General features: G+C 35.9%; 2 protein-coding genes, 1 long non-coding RNA gene, 1 other non-coding gene and 1 pseudogene across 4 annotated transcripts; 1 reads left to right on the top strand and 4 right to left on the bottom strand.

Moving 5' to 3' along the window:
* Positions 1 to 13: 13 nt before the first annotated feature.
* LOC146954828 (uncharacterized) lies at positions 14 to 484 on the bottom strand. The gene has a single exon (XM_085746200.1). The coding sequence runs from the start codon at positions 482 to 484 to the stop codon at positions 14 to 16; it is 471 nt and encodes a 156-aa protein (XP_085602326.1).
* Positions 16 to 121, top strand: LOC146954829 (small nucleolar RNA R71). Its single transcript, XR_015025169.1, has one exon. It is a non-coding gene; the product is annotated as a small nucleolar RNA R71 (small nucleolar RNA).
* A 6673-nt stretch (positions 485 to 7157) lies between the features above and the next one.
* LOC146954827 (uncharacterized) lies at positions 7158 to 8341 on the bottom strand. Its single transcript, XR_015015241.1, has 2 exons — positions 7857 to 8341; positions 7158 to 7772 (listed from the first exon to the last, which is right to left on the bottom strand). It is a non-coding gene; the product is annotated as an uncharacterized LOC146954827 (long non-coding RNA).
* Positions 8342 to 20690: 12349 nt separating this feature from the next.
* On the bottom strand, positions 20691 to 21795 carry LOC146954826 (uncharacterized protein At2g29880-like; annotated as a pseudogene).
* Positions 21796 to 22476: 681 nt separating this feature from the next.
* Positions 22477 to 23362, bottom strand: LOC146954825 (uncharacterized). The gene is made up of 3 exons (XM_085746191.1): positions 23356 to 23362; positions 22747 to 23167; positions 22477 to 22702 (listed from the first exon to the last, which is right to left on the bottom strand). The coding sequence occupies exons 1-3, from the start codon at positions 23360 to 23362 to the stop codon at positions 22477 to 22479; spliced, it is 654 nt and encodes a 217-aa protein (XP_085602317.1).
* Between the last annotated feature and the right edge of the window lie 213 nt (positions 23363 to 23575).

Genomic DNA, 23575 nt, shown 5'->3' with positions numbered 1-23575 from the left:
ATGAGCCACTTCTCTAGACCATGGTGGGGACAAAGTCTAAGCATTTCCTTGAAACGCTCCCACACATCATAAAAAGACTCCCATCTTTTTGATTGAACCTTGTAATTTGGTCTCTTAGTTTAGCAGTTTTAGATGGGGGAAAGAATCGGGCAAGGAAAGCTTGCGTCATTTGATCCCATGAAGTGATGAAACCAACTTCCAATGAATGGAACCAAGCACTAGCTCTATCTCTTAAGGAGAAAGGAAAGAGGTGCAGCCTTACGGCTTCTTGATTCGCTTTCAAGGTTCTGGTGAGTCTTAAAAAGGTTAAGATATGCAGGTTTGGATCCTTAGCGGGTGATCCAGAGAACTGATTTTGATGCACCAAATTAAGTAGTGCAGGCTTGATCTCAAAGTTGTTACCCTCAACCGTCGGGTACACAATAATAGCATGTGGCTCATCCGTAGATGATGTTGCATACTCTTTGAGAGTGCGTTCAGCCATAGCGATATTATTTCGTGCTTCTCTCTTTTTCTTATGCAAATATCTTTCGATCTCGGGAATGACTTCTCCAAGACTTTTAGTTCTTCGCATAAAAAATTAAGAACCCAAGAAGTTAACGGTAAAAGAAAGAAGGAAGTAGTAAGAGAAGAAGAAAAAAGAAAAATTCTAATCACTAAGAAAAAGTTAATCAAATTAGTTAACTCCCCGGCAGCGGCGCCAAAAACTTGATGGGATAAAACCGCAGGTGCACGGTGTAACAGCCCGATTTTCGCTAGTTTTATTTTATTATTTATTTATGTGTGTTATATGTGCTCTTACGTGATTATTTACCTCTGTGTGTATTTTTGGTTGGGAATCGTAGAATTCGGTGTTAGAAGGGTATTTTAGTCATTTTGGACTTAGGGGCATTTTGGTCATTTTGAGGGCAGTGGCAATTTTGTAATTTTGCAGAAAGTTATTTTTTTAGTGTTTAGTGGAAGTTATTATTTTACCAATTTACTAGAGAGGGTGTAGTAATTATTTTAATTACCGTTAAGTGACCGTTAGTGTTATATTTTATCGGTAAGTGAGTAGTAACATTTTTGAGGTTGAATTAGAAATGGGTTAGGCCCATTAAGGTTTGTGAGATAAGCCCATTAAGTGAGCCTTTATAAACTAATGTTAGTGAGAAGAGATAGGGTTACAAACATTTCCATTTCATTTTCATTGAGAAGAGAAGAGATAGAGGCTAGAGGGAAGAACAAGATCAAGGGTTATAGCTTGAGGAGGGGATTCATCATCTAGGAGCTAAATTGAAGCTTGGGTTAGAGAATCTTGGTGCTAGAGGTAAGAGGGTTAGGTTTCAACCATAATTCATCTTTTTTTTTTCTTTACCCATTTTTGTTAAATTGATGAATTGAACCTAATTGTTGTAAAATTCGTGCATAATTGTTGTTGTTATGTTTGAGAACATGATTTATGTGATAATTGTATGTTAGTATGTGAATTAACATGTTTAAATGCATAGTTGTTGGTGCTTTGTGTTCTTGAGCAAGTTTGATGAGAATTGAAGTTGTGGTGTTGAATTGTGCATGAATTTGTGTTCATTAGTTGTTGTTATTGACTTGGAACATGTTGTTATTGAATTGGTGCTTTGGGTACCAAGATTGATGAATTGATGAAGAGATTTTGATGTTGTTAATTATGCCATGAGTGTTCCATTTAATGAACTTGTTGTTTTAAGAGTTTGATGAAAATGAGTTATTCATTGTGGATTGTGATTCTTGATGAATTAAGGTGAAATGTTGATGTTGTTGTGTTGGTATAAGTTTAATGAAATTCTGTTTTTAGTTATAAGATTTGGTTGTGAAAAGTTTTGGGAAGAAACTTAGGTTTTTATGTGAAGAGCTAGTTAAGTGATTTTGGAATGAGAAATGATTTTTCAAGTTTTTTAAGTGGTGGTTATAAGGGGTTTGATAATGGGTTAAGTTTTGGAAATGATGGGGAAGTATTGGAGTGGGATTATGTGACTTAATAGCAATTATTTGAGAAAATTCGTATTTGAAAGTTGATTTCTGCATAAACTGTTGCTGTCATAATCATGAAGCGATTTCGCGAATCATGAGGCGATTTTGACAGCAACATCAAATTTATCTGCACAGTCTGATGCTGTGAAAATCGTGAAGCGATCTTACGGATCATGAAGCGATTTTAACAGCCCAGAAACCTCAAAAATGCATTTGTCTTCAATCCAATCGTTTCCAAACTTATTCCTAAGTATAGGGACTTCTCTCTAATCATCTAGGGGTACTTTTATGAAAGAAATAACTTATGTTTTATGAGTTCAATTAAGGTGTTTAATGGCATTTAACCTATGAGGTGATGGATCTAACTTGTTTTGTTTTGAAAATGGAAATTTTTGTGAAAAGTGAGATGAACTTTGTGATTTTTATGAATTCGTCGTATTTGGCCGGTGAAACGCCAAGGTATCCTCTACTGCACTCATATGTGGCCTAGAGGTATGCTTAGTTGAGGCATTGGAACTTGTTTACTTGGTTTTGGTTAGATGACTCAATTATTTTCAATGTTGTGATTTTTGGAGACGAACTTTGATGAAAATGGTTTTAAGAGTCGATTGCTTTATGAATCCATTATGGATAGTTTGATATGATTGTAAGAAGATGTATGGTTGATTGCTAAGTGATGAATATGATGTTTGTTATCATATGTTGTATTGAATGGAGTTGTTGAACTTTATGATAAAGCTAAATATTGATATTGCCGTTGATTATTGCCGTTGATTAATTCCGTTGATTATTGCCGTTGATTATTGTCGTTGTTTATAGCCGTTGAATATAGCCGTTGATTTGTGGTGAACATATGCATAGTGGATTGAGTCATATGTTCATGCATCATATGTCGTGTCGGATGTTATATCCATATTGCCGTTGATCGGGTACTTGTATCCATATTGCCGTTGATTATAGCCGTTGATAATGATGTTTTTGTTGCATCATAAGGTGACGACCTTGGAGGAGTTTGGTACCACATGCATCTAGAGAAGAGTCTAGAGCATCATATGCATTTGATTAATTGATGAGTCGTGTCATAATTGAATAGGTGACTTGGTGAATTTGTGTGTTGGTGAAATTTGGTGAATGTTGTGATTATGTGGATTGGTGTATATGTACATTGGTGAATATTGTGGAGGGTTGTGAATAATTGTATTATGCTCTAATTGCATGTCTTAATTGTTTGTGCTTATACACTTGGTGAATCAATTGATGATGGTTATTTTAATAATAATGATGAGGTGAGATTTGTATATGTGTATATATATATATATATATATATATATATATATATATATATATATATATATATATGATGTGGTGATGTTCTTTGATAATGATGATGGCTTGCTTATAACTTTGATATGATGAATTGTACTTGTTGAGATAAGCATACTAGATGAGTAATGAAGTGAGTAATGTTTTCATTGGTTGATGTTGATAAATGATGAACTTTTGTTGATGACTTGATTAGAGGTTGAATATGCATGCTATGCTATGATAATAATGTGATAGCTTGAAATGTAAGTGATGGGGGATAATAATGATCATGTGATGCTAGTGTTCTAGGAGGGAGGGTTATGTATATGTGATACGTGTATGATACACTTGTTGATATGAACTTGGAATGATGATATGGAATGGTTTGAATGGTATGAGAATCATGAATACCTGTGAATACATGTATGATTTGTTATTTTGTATTCTTGAATATATCTTTCATTTCCAATGTTCTTGTTTAAATCTTTTATGGATTATGATGATGTAATGCTAACCCTCAGTGGTCTGTGGTGGACCGCCTACCTCTCTGTATGGATGGGTAGACGGCGTGCAGGACGCTTAGTTGTTGCTTGTTGATGCCGAGGAGTGGAGTTCCTCTTTTTCATGCAAGTGTCTAGATTAGGGCTCTGATCTAGGATAGTCTTTGCATGTTGTTCATTTGACTTTGTATTTCGGAGTTGTTGAGATATTCAGTTATTTGAGATTTGGATGATACATTTGTATTTAGTTTGGAGATCCAGAGATTGTTTATGACTTATATATTATTCCACTGCTATGTGGTATAACATGATCTTTATGCATGTCTGTTTTGTGGTTTATTCGAAGACGTAGCATCTATTTCTAGAATATGTCTGATGTATTCGCGCGTTTTACCGCTTAATAGAAATAGGGTGTTACACACGGTTCTACCGAAGTAGTAAAAAGAGAGTATCGTTCCAACGGGGAGTTGTTCAATTCAATTAACTTTAGTTGATGATTAGAAAAGGTTTAAGTTGAAAAGTTGGAGTTTTTAACGTTTAAAAATAATAATAATAAAAAGAGAGCCTTGGGATTATTGGTCCATCATGGTGACAAACCCTTCACAAATCAAACCTTTAAACCTAGAACATTATGTTAGACCTAATTTCTAAAGACAAGTTTCTCTTTAGCCTATCACATCTCCTTTCGGTCTCAGTGAGTGTGTTCCTCTAGCAACCACGCCTATTTTCATGGTTGATCGCTATTAGAATCCTTGAAGTTCGAAACTTTATATGTCTAAAGGTTTGCTAGACTATTTTCATGTTTCACAATCCTTGTCTAAATTCACTTGTTCCAATATCAAAACTTCCACTTTCGCTTGATAAATTGATTTTTGAGATGATGAGTTAACAATTACTAACCCACCACTTTCGCTTCATGAGTTTGATAATTGTTAATTCATGTGATTACTGTGAATTTAGATTAGGAATTAGGGTTACATAAAATTAGGGTTTAAGGCTTGGTTTGATTAGGATTATGTCATTAGACTTTGTTGGAACAAAATGTGTTTAACATTAGCCTTTGAGAGTTTTGATGATAGCAAGGTATTAAAAATTGTTAATTGGATATGCTAATATTTGTTCAAGTGTACATGACCATAGACAAAAAATTTGACATCTTTATTAGGTTTTGAAAGAACAAAAGAGAGCAATAGAATCAACAAAAAGGAAGCTTGAAGCATCTGAAGAAAAGTGCTCCTGAAGATTAGCGCTCCTAAAGTGATGATGTCATCAGAAGCAAGTTCATCAGAAGTATCTCTTCAGAAGCTGAAGATCACCAGAAGCTGAAGTTCATCAGGAGATGCAAGACTTAAGCTTCAAAGGTTGTTCAATGGATTTAATCTCGTCTAAGAATTGTAGAAGACTAGAAGAGTGAAGCAACGGCTATTTTGAAAGGATTTGAAAGCATTGGATGCTTGTTCTTTGAAGAGCGTTGACAAAGTACAATTGTACGAAGTGTACAACCACTACCTCCACTACTCTGTTTTTGTCTCTGTTACAAGACAAGAAAAATAGCTCTGCCTGCAACGATGTTCCTTCACAATTGGAATGGATTTGAAATTGATCCTTTATAGGACAATAACCATATTAGGCAAATGATCATTGGTGATTGATCAAAGCTTCAAACGACTCTATTTTGATGTGCTAGAAATTCACAACGTCTCTTTCACACCTCTATATAAAGGAGTGAAGACTTAGAGATTGGCAAGGACTCAACAACAATTTACAAGTGCCAAAACTTTGCTAAAATTGTTCTGCATTCAAAAGTTCACTTAGAATTTCTTTCTCAAAGTTCATATCTTAGAAATTCTAGAGTCTTAAGAGTCTGTATTTGATTTGTATTGTGAACACCACTGATTGTATATCAAGTGTTCAACCTCAAACATTTTTCTTAGTAATTCTGTTTGAATTTGAAGTCTCTTGCAGTTGTGCTTGAGCATTAGAAGTCTCTTGATTGTGTTCAGGAGCATTGGAAATCTCTTGCAGTTGTGCTTGAGTAATTTGAAGTCTCTTGCTAAGTTTGGAAGTGAGCAGTTGTAATCAGATATTACATTTTAGTGAACTCTCCTTGGAAGTGCAAGGGGAACATGACTACTTCCGGTTTGTGGAAGGAACCTGTATAATTGCTTTATGTCTTTCTTCTTTCTCTCTCTATTTATCCGCTGCATTTAGTCCTGAACTTCACTTAGGAAGTAGAATTCTATCTGCTTCTGATGTGTTTTCTGCTTAGGAGAAAACAAAGAAAAATTAACACAATTCAACCCCCCTTCTTGTGTTTTTCTCACCTTCAGACTTATCCAACAATCCCAAGACAAGAAGAGTCTACTCACTCATGTTCATCGTAGACATGGAGAAGAAGAAGAAGAAGAAAATCATAAAGTAAATAACCAAGAAATAATGAAAAGAACTTTTATTAAGAAAGACAATTGTCACTTATTGAATTTCAAGAACTAAGGATGAATTGTTGTGATAGCTAGCTACTCAATTTATAGACCTATGTCAACTTAAAACCTAAGTAACTAATCACTAAAATGTTCCACAAGAAACCACGGGCTTTTAGGTCAAAATAGGCAGCTAGTTTCTGAAGCAAAGCGGCAAAAGAGTATCCTGAAGCTTGGCACGGCCGTGCTGCTGGTGGCATGGGCCGTGCCTCCTCTCTGACTTGGGGAGTGACATATTTTTATCCCATATTTTGTATTTTCATTCCGAATCAGCTTCTAATCCTCTTTCTTTTGCTCCAAGACTCAATCTATCAAATATTCGTTCCTGAAATATAATAATTTGCAATTGAAGTAAAATAGTTCTAAAAGGAAATAATATTTAAATAAAATAAACTTAAATCAAAATAAAACGGAATCAAATATTATATTAAAACTACTAATTATTGACTCATCAATCCTGTCCGTCAAACTGAAACACACGCCTTGAGTATTTCCAGCAAGTCCAACTTCGATCAAGTATATGAGAATAGGAGAGCTTTATTCATTTCTTCGATTGCAAGGTCAACTTTGGTTTGACTGTATTTAAGATAACCCTTAAAAAATATAGGCTAACATCTGAGTGTTTAAGCCTACTTATGACTTGATTAGGATTTTAAAAGACTATTTTAATAAAAAAAAGTCTTTAAGATTTTAAAAGACTTGTGAGATTGTACTGATTCTGTGAGATTTTAAAAGACTTTTTATGTAAAAGACTTTATACACTCAAAATTTTAATGGATTTATCACACTGACTTTTAAGGATTTCAAAGGATTTTATGGGATTTTAATATTTCAAAGGATTCAATGAATTTTAGAGGAAAAAGAACAAACTTACAAGCGTGAATGAATGATAAAAATAGTAAACAAATAAATTGCGTTTGAATAAAGAAAATTAAAACCAATAGAAAATTCTTTTACTAACAAAGTGATTAATGTTTTTCTGTAAAAAAAACAGAGAGATTGATTATTTTCTACATTGTAATATTATAACTTCATGTTCTCCTAAGTAGCATCTCTCCACATATCTGAACCTATATTAGTCCTCCATAGATTAGCATCTTCTCGTTCTTGCTCTTGTGTTTGAACATTGAGTTCATAATTATTGTCTTCGTGAATAGTTAACATTGAAGATGAATATGAAGACTCATTAGAAGGTTCAATTGGAAATTAATCGGAACGACATTCTTTGCGAAGAAAGTTATGAAGTGATGCACATGCCAACACAAGTTCTGCTTGTGTCTTAAACAAAAATGGAGGTGCAGACTTAAAAATTGTCAAACGCGATTTAAAAATACCAAATATTCTCTCAATCACAATCCTTAAAGACGCATGTCCTTTTCATTTTCAGGGTCATTACTGTGACCTACAAAATCTTGTAGATGATATCATCGCACACCTCGATATGGAGCTAAAAATTTGCGTCGATTAGGAAATATGCAATCCACCAGAAAATATTTACCTAATTAAATTTACAATACATATAAAATAAGTATGAAAATGAAAATAAAAAAACATAATTATAATTTAAAAATTAATTACTTACCGTGGTGCACTTTTAGTCCATTCTTCCTTATCAAAGCATCATTTAGCAACTTGGAATCATGGGTTGAACCCTCCCACCTCTAAGAACGTACATGAACTCCAAATCAAAATTACAAGCAGCTAATACATTTTGTGATATCCTTCCATGACGATCACGATAACTGCTTACATCTCGTCACCATCAATATCCCCAATGCAATCCTAAAAGTGTGTTTATATATAACCATAAAAAATATATATTATTATAATAAAGATGATTACTGTAGACCGTGATTTTCAGGTGTCAATCCATTGATTGGTTTTGAACCCTCAATCGTTTGGACTTTCTCGATTTTTCGTGGGAAGGGAAAATGAGTTAAACCCTTATTTGGATCCGGGGGTCGGTTACGATTAGGGAAGGTGTTAGGCACCCACATCGTCCACGGTACTCCGTGGGAACCTCTTTCTAACTTTATCTTATGCTTAGATTGTTTTTTATTTGAAAATTTCTTGCTTAAAGTCTAAGTGAAAGAATGGAGGGAGAAGAAGTATGAGTTTTTGTTATTTTTATTTGATCGATTTGGAAGGAATAAACCCTCTGCCTACGTACCCTTAAAAGGGATCAAAACCGCCGTAGTTCTCTCTCAAAAATATTTTTTGTGGGTTAGGTTGATTTTAATTTTTTTGAAAATGATTTTGAGAAGGGTTGCGAGACCTCAAGGTATAGAAGAATAAAATGGTGTGAAGTTGGTTCAATTTTAATTGAGAAATTTAGTCTAAGTTCGATTAAGATTCATTAGGAATTTGATTAAGAAAATAAAAGGGAAAACAACTTGGATTTGGATCCAAGGTCTATTAAGAAAATAATTTGACTTTTTGCTTATTTGATTTTTTTTGAGGTAAAAAGATTTTTCTAAACTAACAGAAAGCTAGCGTAACGACCTGAAAAGTAAAGCGGGATAAAAGCGATAAATAAAGTGATATGGTGTCGGTGCAAGTGTCGGTGTGTGCAATTACTAAGCTATTACATACCATCCTAGCGGCATTCTAAAGCAACAAATAAAAATGCTCAAAAATAAATTACATCAACGCCTAAAATACACACTAAGATATTGGGGAATTTAAACAAATTAAGAATAATAAAGCCTTAATGATAAAAAGAATGTAAGAACACAAAAATGCAATAAACACATATACTAAATAAAGCAAGAATGAGCTATGCATGAAAAAGATTTTAAAATTTAAACCAAAACGAAGGAGCAAAAATGCTTGAGATTATATTAGAGATGATGCAAAAAATAAAAATATACCGAAATATTAGATCATGAACCAAGAAGGTTTAAAAGAACATCACATACGACAACAATTACCAAACAAAATGCATGACATTATGTACAAAAATAATGCATGAAATGCAAGTTTCGAAAACAAATATCAAAGCAAAATTAACTACAAGATGCATGTTATAAGGATTAGGGTATTTAAAAAAATGCATGAGGCATAGTGCAAAAATTTATGAGTTTAAAAGACATAGGTTTAAATTTTAAAAGAAGGACTAGAGTGTAAATAAGGCATAAATAAAGGATTAAAATGCAAACAAAGCAACTTGGCTCAGCCTGAGTTAATTTGGGCCGTCTGATGGATCAGAGGGTCCAGATTAAACAACAGCAAGTTCATCATAGCCACAGATCAAAGATCAAGAGGTTTTTTAAAAAAAAGGAAAAAAAACAGTGAACAAAATCAGGATGCACATCGACCGTCGGATCGTAGATCTGAAGGTTTAAAAGAAAAGCACACAACAAGAAACCAGCAAAGAGACACATACTAACAACACAGGATGCATCGCTGGCCGTCGGATCTTAGATCGGACGGCCTAGCCCTGAAGGTACGTGATAACACAGTGCTACAGCATACATGAAATTAAAATAAAAAAACTAGTATAAAAGATACTCTCACCAAAAAAACAACACAAAACCAAACAAACTTCTCTCTCTATGGATCTTAGAGAGAGAAGCTCTGCAATTCAATGTCTTCTTCTCCGATGAGTTTATCAACTCCGGCGTGGTGGTCGGCCGACAATCTATGGCGGCGCAGCCGATCCGGAGGTAGTATCCACCTCCTTTTTAAATTTTTTTTAGCTTTTCATGATTCTTTTTCTCTCCTAAACTCAAATCTCAAATCAAAATCTTCAAAATCCAAACACAAAAGCCTAGATCTAACTTTTAAATTCGGAAAAAAAACAACGAACAAAACACTTTATACCATCGTTTTCGATCGGATTCACTTGTTAGAGGTCGAATTGGACTCGGTTGGAATCAAACAGAACTTGGATGTTGAAGTTTATCCGACACTCGGTTCTTTCTTCTCTACTTCGGTGTGAATCCGAGCTCCTTCTTCATTGTTGTTGATCTTCAAATCTTGCGTTTGGATATAGTGATGTTAATATGGTTCAGATTCAGCCTCTTGTGATGTTGTATGTTCATTCAACATATTTTCGAATTATGTTGATGTTGTGAAGAAATGATGTTGGCTAGATGAGATTTGCGATGAACAGTGTTAGATTTGAACAATTTGAATGATATGGTTTTTGTATTTGTTTAATGATGAATGATTTTGTGAAAATGGAATTGTGTTTTGAATGTTAGGTAGAAAATGGATGTGTTACTGGAAAATTGATGAGGTCAGTGTTCTTCATGTTCTTGAAATAGCTTTGTATAATTTTGTTGTTTGATCCGAAAAAGTAGAAAGAGATAGGAAATTAGGGTTTGTGAGACTGAGTGGTGCGGCTGCGTCTGTAACACCCATACTAGACGTATCTAGAAAGTATAGCATGTGTATTAGTTTAGTACTGGATACATTAAAATTTTACAACAATACAACTACGAATGAATACATATACAACCAAATGCGTTCGTACGTAGTAATACAGCTCAACTTTCTAAAGTATAATAGATGCATCCTTGAATATCCACATCGTCCTGCAGCGGTACGAACGAACACTTGTCGCATCATCCATTCGGCTACTAGCTTGCTAATCCAACCTGTTTATCTGAAACAAATAAGGATTGGGATGAGACATAATGTCTCAGTGAGTTCCCCTAAATCCTAGGCTATAGGCAACCTCAGGGGAAACCTACGGCCACCACGTGTCTAAAATTCAACCTGACGGTCATGCATACTAGGGCCGTCATAGTCTTATCTCACTTGTTATAGGATTCACTTCCTATACGTGTCATGGCGGTCAAGGGGAATCTAAAACCGCAACGCCAAGAATACGCTCTACGTATCGAGGCCTAATTCTAACATAATCATGACACGGTTCTAAACCGGATGATTAGGGGAAACCTAAGATCGTCATCGGCATATCTTTCTCTATTTGCTCTAATGCAAAATACGATGTTTCTAACAACGTATCTTATCTTGCTATCATACTAGTTTAGACGATCTACGTCTATGTTCTACTATTCTTGACGATCTACGTCAAGGCTCTACTAATTCTCGACGATCTACATCAAGGCTCTATGACATAACATAAATATGTCTAATAAATATGCACAGTCAGATTCATTCATAAGTTAGCGTTTAACAAACAAGCATTATCTCAGTTCAATTTACGGAAAGCCCCGAGTGGAGTAACCCCGAGCGCAATCCCTATCTATCCGATGGAAACCTATCTAAGGTATAACCAACGGACATCCTGCAGTGACGTGCGGGATCCTTACGGCTAACCCCGTTTCTCCTAATGGAAACCCCTTGAACCAACCTAGTGTGGACACAAGAGACACGACCACTACATCTTGCTTACTAAGTGACATGCGGGTTCCTTACGGCTAACCCCGTTTCACCTAATGGAAACCCCTTGAGCCAACCTAGTGTGGACACAAGAGACATAGCACCTTTAACTTAAAAGTCTTGGTCTATATATATGCATGAGTATTAAATCTATAAATGCTATCTCTTTTACCTCGGATGCCTATACGATCCGACTAGAGGTAAACTATATGCTTGCTTAACTTGCTATGTGAAGAGATGTCTAATCAATTCACGTCTGGCCACACTCGTATGGCACTCTAGTTTCTATACGAAGAGAATACTCTATATCACTTCGCATCTAATCAAGCATACTACTCATGCCTAGCATTCTATTCTTTACTAACCATTCTAGTTCTTGACAAGCTATGTCAAGGCTCTACTTTCATCCCATGCCTAGTTCTTTGTTACCCGAGTAATTCGGCTAATCTCTCTTGAATCACTCTTGCCATTCATGTTAAGATTGCCATGATTTTCATTTCAAGAATCATTTGATGTTATGTGCATTGCTTAGATGTTGTTTTGGGGTTAAATAGTTGTAAAACATCGAAAGAAAAGCTTCGGAATGCACCACAGACCTTGAACTGGGCCAACAGGCCAAAGCAAGTTGGCCAAGTCCAGAGAGCTGCGCTAATAGCTCAGCTGGGGCGTGGCTCATCCTGTGAATTTCGCTATTAGCGTAGATTTCGCTAACACCGTAGCTCTTCGGGTCTGTGGTACCAAATTTCCAATTTTTGACCCAAAACTCATTCCAATGGTTCCTGCAATGCACCAAAACATCCAGCAACATATATATACCTTATAAAACATCTTTCATGGCAATATTAACATGTACAAGACTAGATCAAGGCTAGGGTACTAAAAATCATTTTTCTCTAAACTTAACTAAAATCATGATTTGCTTGCAATTAAACACATAATCCCAATGGTGGGTTCTATCTAAGAACTCACCTAACATATTCCTTGTGATTCCTCAAGTTCCAAGCTTTCCCAACTTCAAACCCTAAGCCAAGAATCTTTGCTCAATCCTTTCTCTTTGTTGTTTCTTGTCCTTGAAGCTTCTATGATTCTTGTTTGGTTACCAATTGCATGATTTGGAAAGCCTTGGATGGATTGGAGAGGGAAGGAGGGGCGCATATCTAGAGAGAAGGAGGAGAGAATTCTTTACCCAAAAACCTAGAGAGAGAAGGAAGATGGAAAATGTGATATTTTGGTGCCAAAATCCAATAAATATCCTTTTTCGTGCAATTACCAAAATACCCTTGCCTCAGGCGTGTTAAATCCGACACTGATGCTTAACTTGTATTAAGTTGACATCACATAATAAATATTTGCGTCAACTTACTTTTCATAAACTTTCTTCCTCTGGCACGCTTGACTAATAATATTCCGATACTGATAAGCGGGATATTACACTCTACCCCCCTTAAAAAAATTTCGTCCTCGAAATTTAGAAATCATCTACAATCATCGCAACTATAATCTGCCTCCTTTGGTTTTTGTTATACAATATCTGATCAAACTCACTCCGAAGAGTTTCAAAGCATACTTTCCTTATCAATACATGTAATTCTTCCTCTTTCTTACTCTGCATATGATTGAATATGGTCTCTTCAATCTTACTATCTTTATCAAAATCACAGATCTGTCTGAGAACATAGTGATTATAACTAACTTTTGTTATATGAGGATTGCTTGTCTCGGATCTATTCCTTCTCTGCTTAGCATGAACTCTGCATCTAAGTAACTTTTCTCTATCTGAATCACTCAGGATTTGCCTTTAAACTGGAGTTCTACTGATATCCAGGTTTGCCCTGCAATGCTTACTTGTATCTATCACATCTTATCATGCATACATCTTATCACGCATACATAATCTTTCTTGCCGCACCTTGCGACTTTTGCCTCTTACTTTGTTACTCATCTTGATGATTCAGCAAATCTATTATCTCTTTTCGGAGTCTTAAGAAACCTTTCTATCTCTCACAGTCTACTTGCACCCGAATCCAAGGGTAACTTGTCCAACTTGGTATGAAGAAGCGAAACCATATACATCGATTCACCTGAAAATCTATTAACCAATCTTGAGGTTTGCACGCTCTTAAAACTTTCTACCAAGTCCATTTACACTTGCATTGGACATTCTAAGCACAAATCTGTGCATCCCGTAGGACATTAGTATCACATGAACATCGTCGTTTCCTCTTAAAACCTTATCTTCTATAGTTTGCACAGATTCTAATACGGTTTCTTGTTAGTTAATAACGATACTCATTCTAGCATTTTGTTTCTAAAATTTCTAAACTCTGGTACATAGGTTCTTGGAACGAATAGATGCATGACTAGAAAAATATCATTTTAAAACTGAGTCTATACTAGTACTGCAGAACCACAGGACGAGTCTCTATATCTGAAAAAGGTTTTAGGACTCTCCTTCACACTTGCCTCTAGCGAGTTGGTCCTGAAGTCTGTACGTCTTAAGTGAGCTTACTCGCTTTCGACGTATCTCATCAGTTTTAACAATGTGAAATTTCATGTTTTTTTAAAATAAACATCGTTCCCAAGTTCCTCAATACCAATCTTAACTCTAAAAATTATAAAATCATGGCTTGACACCATTCTAGAAAGTACCGTTATCACCTAACAAGTATGGTATAAAATGATATGTGCTTCTCCGTGCATATCTCATGAATCGTATTCTTTTATCACATCACAAATTCTTTCTGACTGACCAACAGCTCTTCTGCGCATTCGACATCACCAAATAGGCAACCCGATTAATTCATCTGTGTAACTCTAGTCTTTCTCATCTTACTTGAGTGAAGATACTTTCTTTAAACTTTTACCTTAATCAATACTGGCTGCATAAGCATCTATACTCACTTAACATAACGAGAACTCCCTGCTCGTTTCATAATACTTCTCACTAAAGCTGCATTTCTATCATGAACTTCCTTCACGAAGATTTTTACTATCAATTTCCATGTTCCATGGCTACTGTTAACAACTTTACTGATTAACTTTTGTTGCGCTACTCTGATTCTCACCGGTTGGCTTCAACCAATACTCTGATCCGTTGAGACGAGTGAACTTTATTCTTCTTCTATCCCTACATTAATATCTGCTTGAACTCTGCTCGATACTTCTATGTTGCATGCTACTCTGCAACCTCACTCTACTCCTTGCTGGTAAGATTGAATCTTAGTGAAACTTACCTCTGGACATATCAATGTCATACTTACTCTTATTCCCGAGCAACTTAACTCGAGGAGCACATCTTTGCTATTACACACCTACTATTCCATGAATCGCTCTTACATCTTCCCATGGTAGACTCATCTTGCACTCGGAAATACTTCGTTATGCATCTAACATTGTATCTTCACATCTTGCATACTATGTTTTGCTTATTCATTCCTATGCATGGTCGTTTATTTTCTTTAAAAGGAAACTTCATAAATTAACACACGGGTCATTGACGTTGATGATTTTTCTACTAAATAAAAACATATACTGAATCTAGGGTCCAGTTGTTACTCTAAATTCACAGGACGAGTTGACAACACATACATGCCATCATATCTTAGTCCTAGTGAGTTTAGCCCAACTATACGAGTCGCAACAAACCGGTACCTACAAAATTTTCATTTTAATTCCCAAAATAGCAACACCAATCACCCATATGCATTTATCTTTCTAAAATCATGTAAACTTTGTGATTCAACATCATAACGAGCCTTAGCAAGTCAATCAAGCAAAACATAGATTCAAGGGGTACTCATAACTTCGCGAAATCCAACATCCTTGTGATTTCGTATGACTCTGCACCACTTTAACTCCTTACTTTATGCCTTCACATCTGTGACTTCCATTCTAGATACTGGTGCCTCTAAACTCTTGGTCTAAACTCATTCTTATCTCTTGTCACATTAACTTCCAAAGTCACATTAAACCGAATCGATTTTCGTTGGTGATTGCCCATGCCTCTTTCCCTTTTGAAAACTTTAAGATATGATATGCATTCGTCACTCGATATCAAAAAAAAAAATTTTTTTACATAAAAGATGGTGAAGACAACTCTCCAATAGTCACTGCATTCCCTAGAGACGAACTGAAAGTTTTCGGGAAAACCGAAAATTTCGCTCCAGGTTCGCTATTGTTGAGTTTCTTCAGCTCAATTTTTTTTTTCAAAAACATTCTTTGCATAAATTTTTATTTCTCAAGTAAATCAATGCACATCAGTCATTCCCAACATCTACAATATCCTACTACATATGCATGGCAAGCATCAACCTAATTCGATACAATTCTCGGCACTTTAGAAATTAATGCCTCATTCCTGATAACATAAAACTTTCACTGAATCCTTTTCTACTACGAGTAGCTTGCTTCTTTGCGTTGCCGCTTAACGTAGCTTTCCGAACACTAGAACCTTGTTCACTTTGAACATTCAAGTCCATAACCTCAACAACATAACGCTAATCCTGAGAGTCTACTAATTCCGCCAACGTACGTCGACTGCTCTCTATCTTGTAGCCTTGCGCTTAATTTCCAGAATACAATTTCGTTCTAACTACGACCCTTACTGAAGCTTCAGGTCCTGCTAAGATATTTCCATATTCTTCACTTACGGGTATACGAAGTTTCATTAACAACTTACCCAACACTTTCGGAACGACCCTTCTCAACATTGTTTTACATTCGTGGAGGATTCATACTTCTTACTTGCTTAGTTCACTGGCCACCTACTGGCACGATCAACTTCTTACTAATACTCATTCCGAGTTCTTACTTCTGAGTTCACACTTTTCGGTGCATCTTCATCACATACTTCGTTCCTCCAGGGTCCTATTCAGCTCTCAGGCATCCATTCTAATCGTCGAATGCTAAATTGAGTTGATCAGGCTCAACTAACAACAACAACTAGAACATTTACCCGGAACCCAATGGTCCCACTACCTTTGTTGTAACTTAATGACCCAAGGCACGATCTGAATCGACCTGCTCTGATACCAAATGTAACACCCATACTAGACGTATCTAGAAAGTCTAGCATGTGTATTAGTTTAGTACTGGATACATTAAAATTTTACAACAATACAACTACGAATGAATACATATACAACCAAATGCGTTCGTACATAGTAATACAACTCAACTTTCTAAAGTATAATAGATGCATCCTTGAATATCCACATCGTCCTGCAGCGGTACGAACGAACACTTGTCGCATCATCCATTCGGCTACTAGCTTGCTAATCCAACCTGTTTATCTGAAACAAATAAGGATTGGGATGAGACATAATGTCTTAGTGAGTTCCCCTAAATCCTAGGCTATAGGCAACCTCAGGGGAAACCTACGGTCACCACATGTCTAAAATACAACCTGACGGTTGATTATACGTGTGTGGGGACTTGCATACTTAGACGGTCGTGCATACTAGGGCCGTCATAGTCTTATCTCACTTGTTATAGGATTCACTTCCTATACGTGTCATGGCGGTCAAGGGGAATCTAAAACCGCAATGCCAAGAATACGCTCTACGTATCGAGGCCTAATTCTAACATAATCATGACACGGTTCTAAACCAGACGATTAGGGGAAACCTAAGATCGTCATCGGCATATCTTTCTCTATTTGCTCTAATGTAAAATACGATGTTTCTAACAACGTATCTTATCTTGCTATCATACTAGTTTAGACGATCTACGTCTATGTTCTACTATTCTTGACGATATACGTCAAGGCTCTACTAATTCTTGACGATCTACGTCAAGGCTCTATGACATAACATAAATATGTCTAATAAATATGCACAGTCAGATTCATTCATAAGTTAGCGTTTAACAAACAAGCATTATCTGAGTTCATTTTACGGAAAGCCCCGAGTGGAGTAACCCCGAGCGCAATCCCTATTTATCCGATGGAAACCTATCTAAGGTATAACCAACGGCACTCCAGCAGTGACGTGCGGGATCCTTACAGCTAACCCTGTTTCTCCTAATGGAAACCCCTTGAACCAACCTAGCGTGGACACAAGAGACACGACCACTACATCTTGCTTACTAAGTGACATGCGGGTTCCTTACGGCTAACCCCGTTTCACCTAATGGAAACCCCTTGAGCCAACCTAGTGTGGACACAAGAGACATGGAACCTTTAACTTAAAAGTCTTGGTCTATATATATGCATGAGTATTAAATCTATAAATGCTATCTCTTTTACCTCGGATGCCTATACGATCCGACTAGAGGTAAACTATATGCTTGCTTAACTTGCTATGTGAAGAGATGTCTAATCAATTCACGCCTGGCCACACTCGTATGGCACTCTAGTTTCTATACGAAGAGAATACTCTATATCACTTCGCATCTAATCAAGCATACTACTCATGCCTAGCATTCTATTCTTTACTAACCATTCTAGTTCTTGACAAGCTATGTCAAGGCTCTACTTTCATCCCATGCCTAGTTCTTTGCTACCCGAGTAATTCGGCTAATCTCTCTTGAATCACTCTTGCCATTCATGTTAAGATTGCCATGATTTTCATTTCAAGAATCATTTGATGTTATGTGCATTGCTTAGATGTTGTTTTAGGGTTAAATAGTTGTAAAACATCGAAAGAAAAGCTTCGGAATGCACCACAGACCTTGAACTGGGCCAACAGGCCAAAGCAAGTTGGCCAAGTCCAGAGAGCTGCGCTAATAGCTCAACTGGGGCGTGGCTCATCCTGTGAATTTCGCTATTAGCGTAGATTTCGCTAATAGCGTAGCTCTTCGGGTCTGTGGTACCAAATTTCCAATTTTTGACCCAAAACTCATTCCAATGGTTCCTGCAATGCACCAAAACATCCAGCAACATATATATACCATAAAACATCTTTCATGGCAATATTAACATGTACAAGACTAGATCAAGGCTAGGGTACTAAAAATCATTTTTCTCTAAACTTAACTAAAATCATGATTTGCTTGCAATTAAACACATAATCCCAATGGTGGGTTCTATCTAAGAACTCACCTAACATATTCCTTGTGATTCCTCAAGTTCCAAGCTTTCCCAACTTCAAACCCTAAGCCAAGAATCCTTGCTCAATCCTTTCTCTTTGTTGTTTCTTGTCCTTGAAGCTTCTATGATTCTTGTTTGGTTACCAGTTGCATGATTTGGAAAGCCTTGGATGGATTGGAGAGTGAAGGAGGGGCGCATATCTAGAGAGAAGGAGGAGAGAATTCTTTACTCAAAAACCTAGAGAGAGAAGGAAGATGGAAAATGTGATATTTTGGTGCCAAAATCCAATAAATATCCTTTTTCGTGCAATTACCAGAATAACCTTGCCTCAGGCGTGTTAAATCCGACACTGATGCTTAACTTGTATTAAGTTGACATCACATAATAAATATTTCCGTCAACTTACTTTTCATAAACTTTCTTCCTCTGGCACGCTTGACTGATAATATTCCGATACTGATAAGCGGGATATTACAGCGTCAGAGTGTGAACAGTGATTCCGTCCTCTGACTGCAATCAATGCAGTGTATTTATACTGACCAGTGTAGGGTTTTGCAGGTACTCATTGTGAGGTGTCCCAGTTTGATTGGTTACCCTTGCAGCTTTGGATGAATAAAATGGACCAATGAATAAAAAACCTGTGGACTAGACTAAAGGACCATAAAAAAAAGGACTAGAAAAAATAAAAGAAACAAATTAACATTTCTTAAAAAAAAAAAAAAAAGTGACCTTTAGAACGGAAAAAAAAACAAAATAGAAAAGGACATAAAATAAAGATAATAAAAACATAAGATAAAAAAGAAAATTAATTAATGAGGATTAAATGAAATAAATATGAAATAAATAAATTAATAAAAATCTAAAAATGTCCCTTCGGAACCAAATGAAGTATTTTAAAATACCTCTCTGCCGAAATTTCGTCTGAAATGATGAAGTTATTCGGCTTTAAAAATATAATCAAAATTTTTAAAAGTGGTCAAAAATTGGGGTATGACAATTATGTTTACAATTCTCTTATAATTAGATAATGATCACATACCTTGAAGTAAGGATAAAATATTGTACTTTCCCTTATTTTTGCAGGCACGCTTGAGGTTGATTTAGCCATCGACAATTATATTTACAATTCTCTTATAATTAGATAATGATCACATACCTTGAAGTAAGGATAAAATATTGTACTTTCCCTTATTTTTGCAGGCACGCTTGAGGTTGATTTAGCCATCAAATCAAGTGCTATTGAGTTCAAAGCCTTCAAAATCTTGTGAAAATTTTCACTTGCAGCAAATTGTGATTGGCCAAATGTATTTCTAATTATACAATATTGAGCATTCTGACCGACAATCTGTAGGAACGACGCAAGCATTTCTTAAATACAAAATCTTGTATCCACCAAAGGTGTTTTTTCTCTTATAATCATGCATAACTTTTGAAATACATCAGGATATAATCTATATACTTGTCGAAAGATTTCAGCATCTCCATTTAATGATTTATGTATATAGTCATAGCCCTTACATGTAATTCGTCATCGAGTTAATGGACGTTCACCATGTTCACCACGCATCATATTTAAAAACTGATTTACCACGTGCATTAAAGCATAAATTGCCATCATATACATGTATATGGCTTCATAAAATTCTTCATCTGTTTCTTCATCATCCGTATCATCCTCAATATCATCATTGTTGTCGTCGTCATCATCATCTATAGCTTCAGTATCTATATCTTCACTTGTCCCTTCATAATCAATTTCTTCATCCTCCATGTCATTGCCATGATTATAAGACAATATTTAAGGTAGTATCAAAGTCAATGCAAAGTCATATTTAAAATTCTATAATGAAAAATTAAAGTTTAACCACAATAGTTTCACAAAACATATAGAACTAAATGCTTCAATCCAAATACAACCATTATAGTTCAACAAAAAAAAAAACCAAATACTTTAACAAAAGTATAACCAAAATAGAAATCCATAAACTATAGTTCAACAAAATCAAGATGTTCAAATAACACTTAGATGATCAAATATCAATCATCCCCTAACTTGAATTTTAACCAAGACAAGTGGTCTTCCTGTGACATCTTCAAGAAGAGGTCCTTATTTGTTTTAGACTTCATTAATTCAGCAATCTTGAAACGAGTTTTGTCATCTAAATTTGGAATATCTTTTATAATATCCAAAATATTATTCTTCAACTCTCTATCTCTAGCTCTATCCTTTTCTCTTTTCTCCATCATGTTAGACATCTTTTGAAAGTGCACAGCAATAATCCCAATGCTAGAAGGAAGGTTTTCCATAGCAGGTCCTTGATTGTTGATCCCAACAACGCCAGAACTCCTTTCGTACTCGGATCCATTTATCTTATGACGATTTCGTTTTTCATTAGGAACCTCTGAATCTAAAGGAAAATGGGGTGGTGGAGTAGGTTGGTTAGGTGATGGAGGTTGGTACGGTGGTTCATAGTTATCTGGTGCTACGAATGCATCATTATTGGGATCCTATGAAAACCCTTCCATTCCAAAACTTTCACTTTTTTGCTCAAAAGTTGTTGCGCCAGTATCCTCAGGGTCTAATGCTATAGAACTATTCCCGCTAGACACTCCACCTCCAACAACAATCTTCAAATAATCATAATCAATCATACTTTTTCCTCGAAGATTTTAGTGAGATGGATGGGACTAAAAAACAAAAAATTCACTATTAATATACTATAAATATTACCAAAAAAAAAAAAATCAATCAAACTTTTAAACAATTTTGAACTTAGCTCACCTTTAAGTAATTATTCCATACTTCAGCAATAGCTGTGTAAGTCTTCGCAACCGAGTCCCATCCAAAACCAGAGTTGTTACGCATAAACGTTGACATCTTGTTGTATTGAGTTCTAAACCACTTCATTCGGCTCAAGTAATGATTATAAGTTTTATGTGATTCAGTTTTGACATTGAGCTGAGGAAGGATAACTCGCTCTACATTTTGTTTACTAAGTGACCCATTGGCATCACGTAACCCTATATTTATAGCATCCACCAAGAGGTACAACAACTCATTAGTTTCATCCAAGGTCCAAGCTACATAGCCATCTTTGTCCTTACCCTTCCCTCTATTATTTTCTTGTTGTGAATCCCCCATTTAATCACTAATATATATATATATATATATATATATATATATATATATATATATATATATATATATATATATATATAACAAACTAGTTATTTCACAAGAACAATTGTTGTTTCCTAATTGCCAAAAGTATAGCACATACTCAATTATTATAACAGTAATCGGAACAATTTGAAGAATTTGACAAAAAAAATTGAATCAATTTGAAGAATTATTACAGAAAAGTAATCGAAACAAAAAAAACAAATATTAATAGAATCAGACAAATAAAATGCAAGTTGAATTTGATAGAGAAAAGAAAAAACCTGGCATGGAAGATGACGACAGACAAGGGTTTGCAAGACAATGACAAAATCTCAAGGGTTTGTGTGAGATTGTTGGATGGAAGTATTGTTATTTATGGGAAATGTTAACAAGTGCCCTTAGGGCATTGTTTAGTAACTTTAAATAGTAAGTTTTTGTCAAAGTTTATGAAATCAATACATTGGAAATTGGAGTTTTTGACTTTTTAAGGAATAATTTCTTTATTAGGAATCCTTAAAGAGTGCCATTAGGTATGTCGGAAAATGTCATAGAAATACGAAAATGTACGGAACATGCCATAATTATACATCACCATCATCATAGTCAAAAAGTACATAAAAAAAAGCCTAATCATAATCAACCCTGCTACCTATCATGCCTCTACCCCCTGCGCTGCCTAGCAATCTGATACGTAAGGGCAGGGTGAACAGTACTGGCTATCCGCATCACCTCCTGGAAAATCTCCTCTTTAGTCATCTCGGTGTGCCTGGCCACAATATCATCAGCTATATGCACATAATCCCAGATGATCGTCAGTGTGTCAGGCATCTCTCTAGCATGATCCTCCTCTATAATCTGCTCCACGTTTGCTGCCTGGGATGAGATCCTTCATCAGGTGGAAGAATATGATGGTGAGAGACTTTGGCATACCAATCCATGTAGCCAGTGTCATGATGTCGTGGTTTCTCACACCCATGTACCCAATCAGGGTAGAACCACGCCTGGGCGTCTAGTAACACAGTGGTCAGCAACTGCGTAGGAATCTGAGCAACAGATGACGGATGTCTGGGAACGTCCTGTACAAAGGAAAACTGCCTCTTTACCCCCTCAGGTAAATGACAGTACGCCCTCTCCTTCCCGCACATCAGCCATCCCGAATAAATGCACAAAAACTGAAAAGAGTGCACTTCACTATGATTACCATAAGTACAAAACCTCACGTCATCCACCTCTAAGCGATCCAGCCGTAAGCGGTAATGGTACACATCTTTATGCCCTCTTCTAGTAAGCCATCTCCCAGCACATGGTCTCTCCGGATTCCACCTCAGGTTAAGCTTTTTTGGGTACGGACCTGGCAAATGCTCCAAAATCCATCCATGCAACAAAACAAATAATACACAAAAATGATTATTCGAGTTAAATGTTCAATAAATCTAATACATTATAAAATAATCTAACATGATAATAAAATTTATAAAGTAAATTCATAAAGAAATGAAGATAAATATTAAATTATTACTACAGGAAGAGTCGTACAACCGGCCATCGTTCTGTTATTTAGGATAAAAGAATCATCCAGGTAAGCTAAGGTCATCCCTCCCCATGACCACTTCCCAATCGCCTACAAGTCCGCCATACAATCAAGATATATCAAGTCGATCTGTCTGTTCGTTTTGTTAGTGAACAGCGCACAACCGACGAGATATAGAAGAAAACTCCTCACCCACCACACCCTCCTCCTGCCTCTCTCCTACAACTC

The sequence above is a fragment of the Medicago sativa genome, chromosome 1 (genome assembly GCF_051527215.1).
Source record: "Medicago sativa cultivar Bolivia chromosome 1, Bolivia_mono, whole genome shotgun sequence".
Lineage (NCBI taxonomy): Eukaryota > Viridiplantae > Streptophyta > Magnoliopsida > Fabales > Fabaceae > Medicago > Medicago sativa.
Note: the sequence above shows the minus strand (reverse complement) of the source record. Positions and strands in the feature narration are given on the sequence as shown.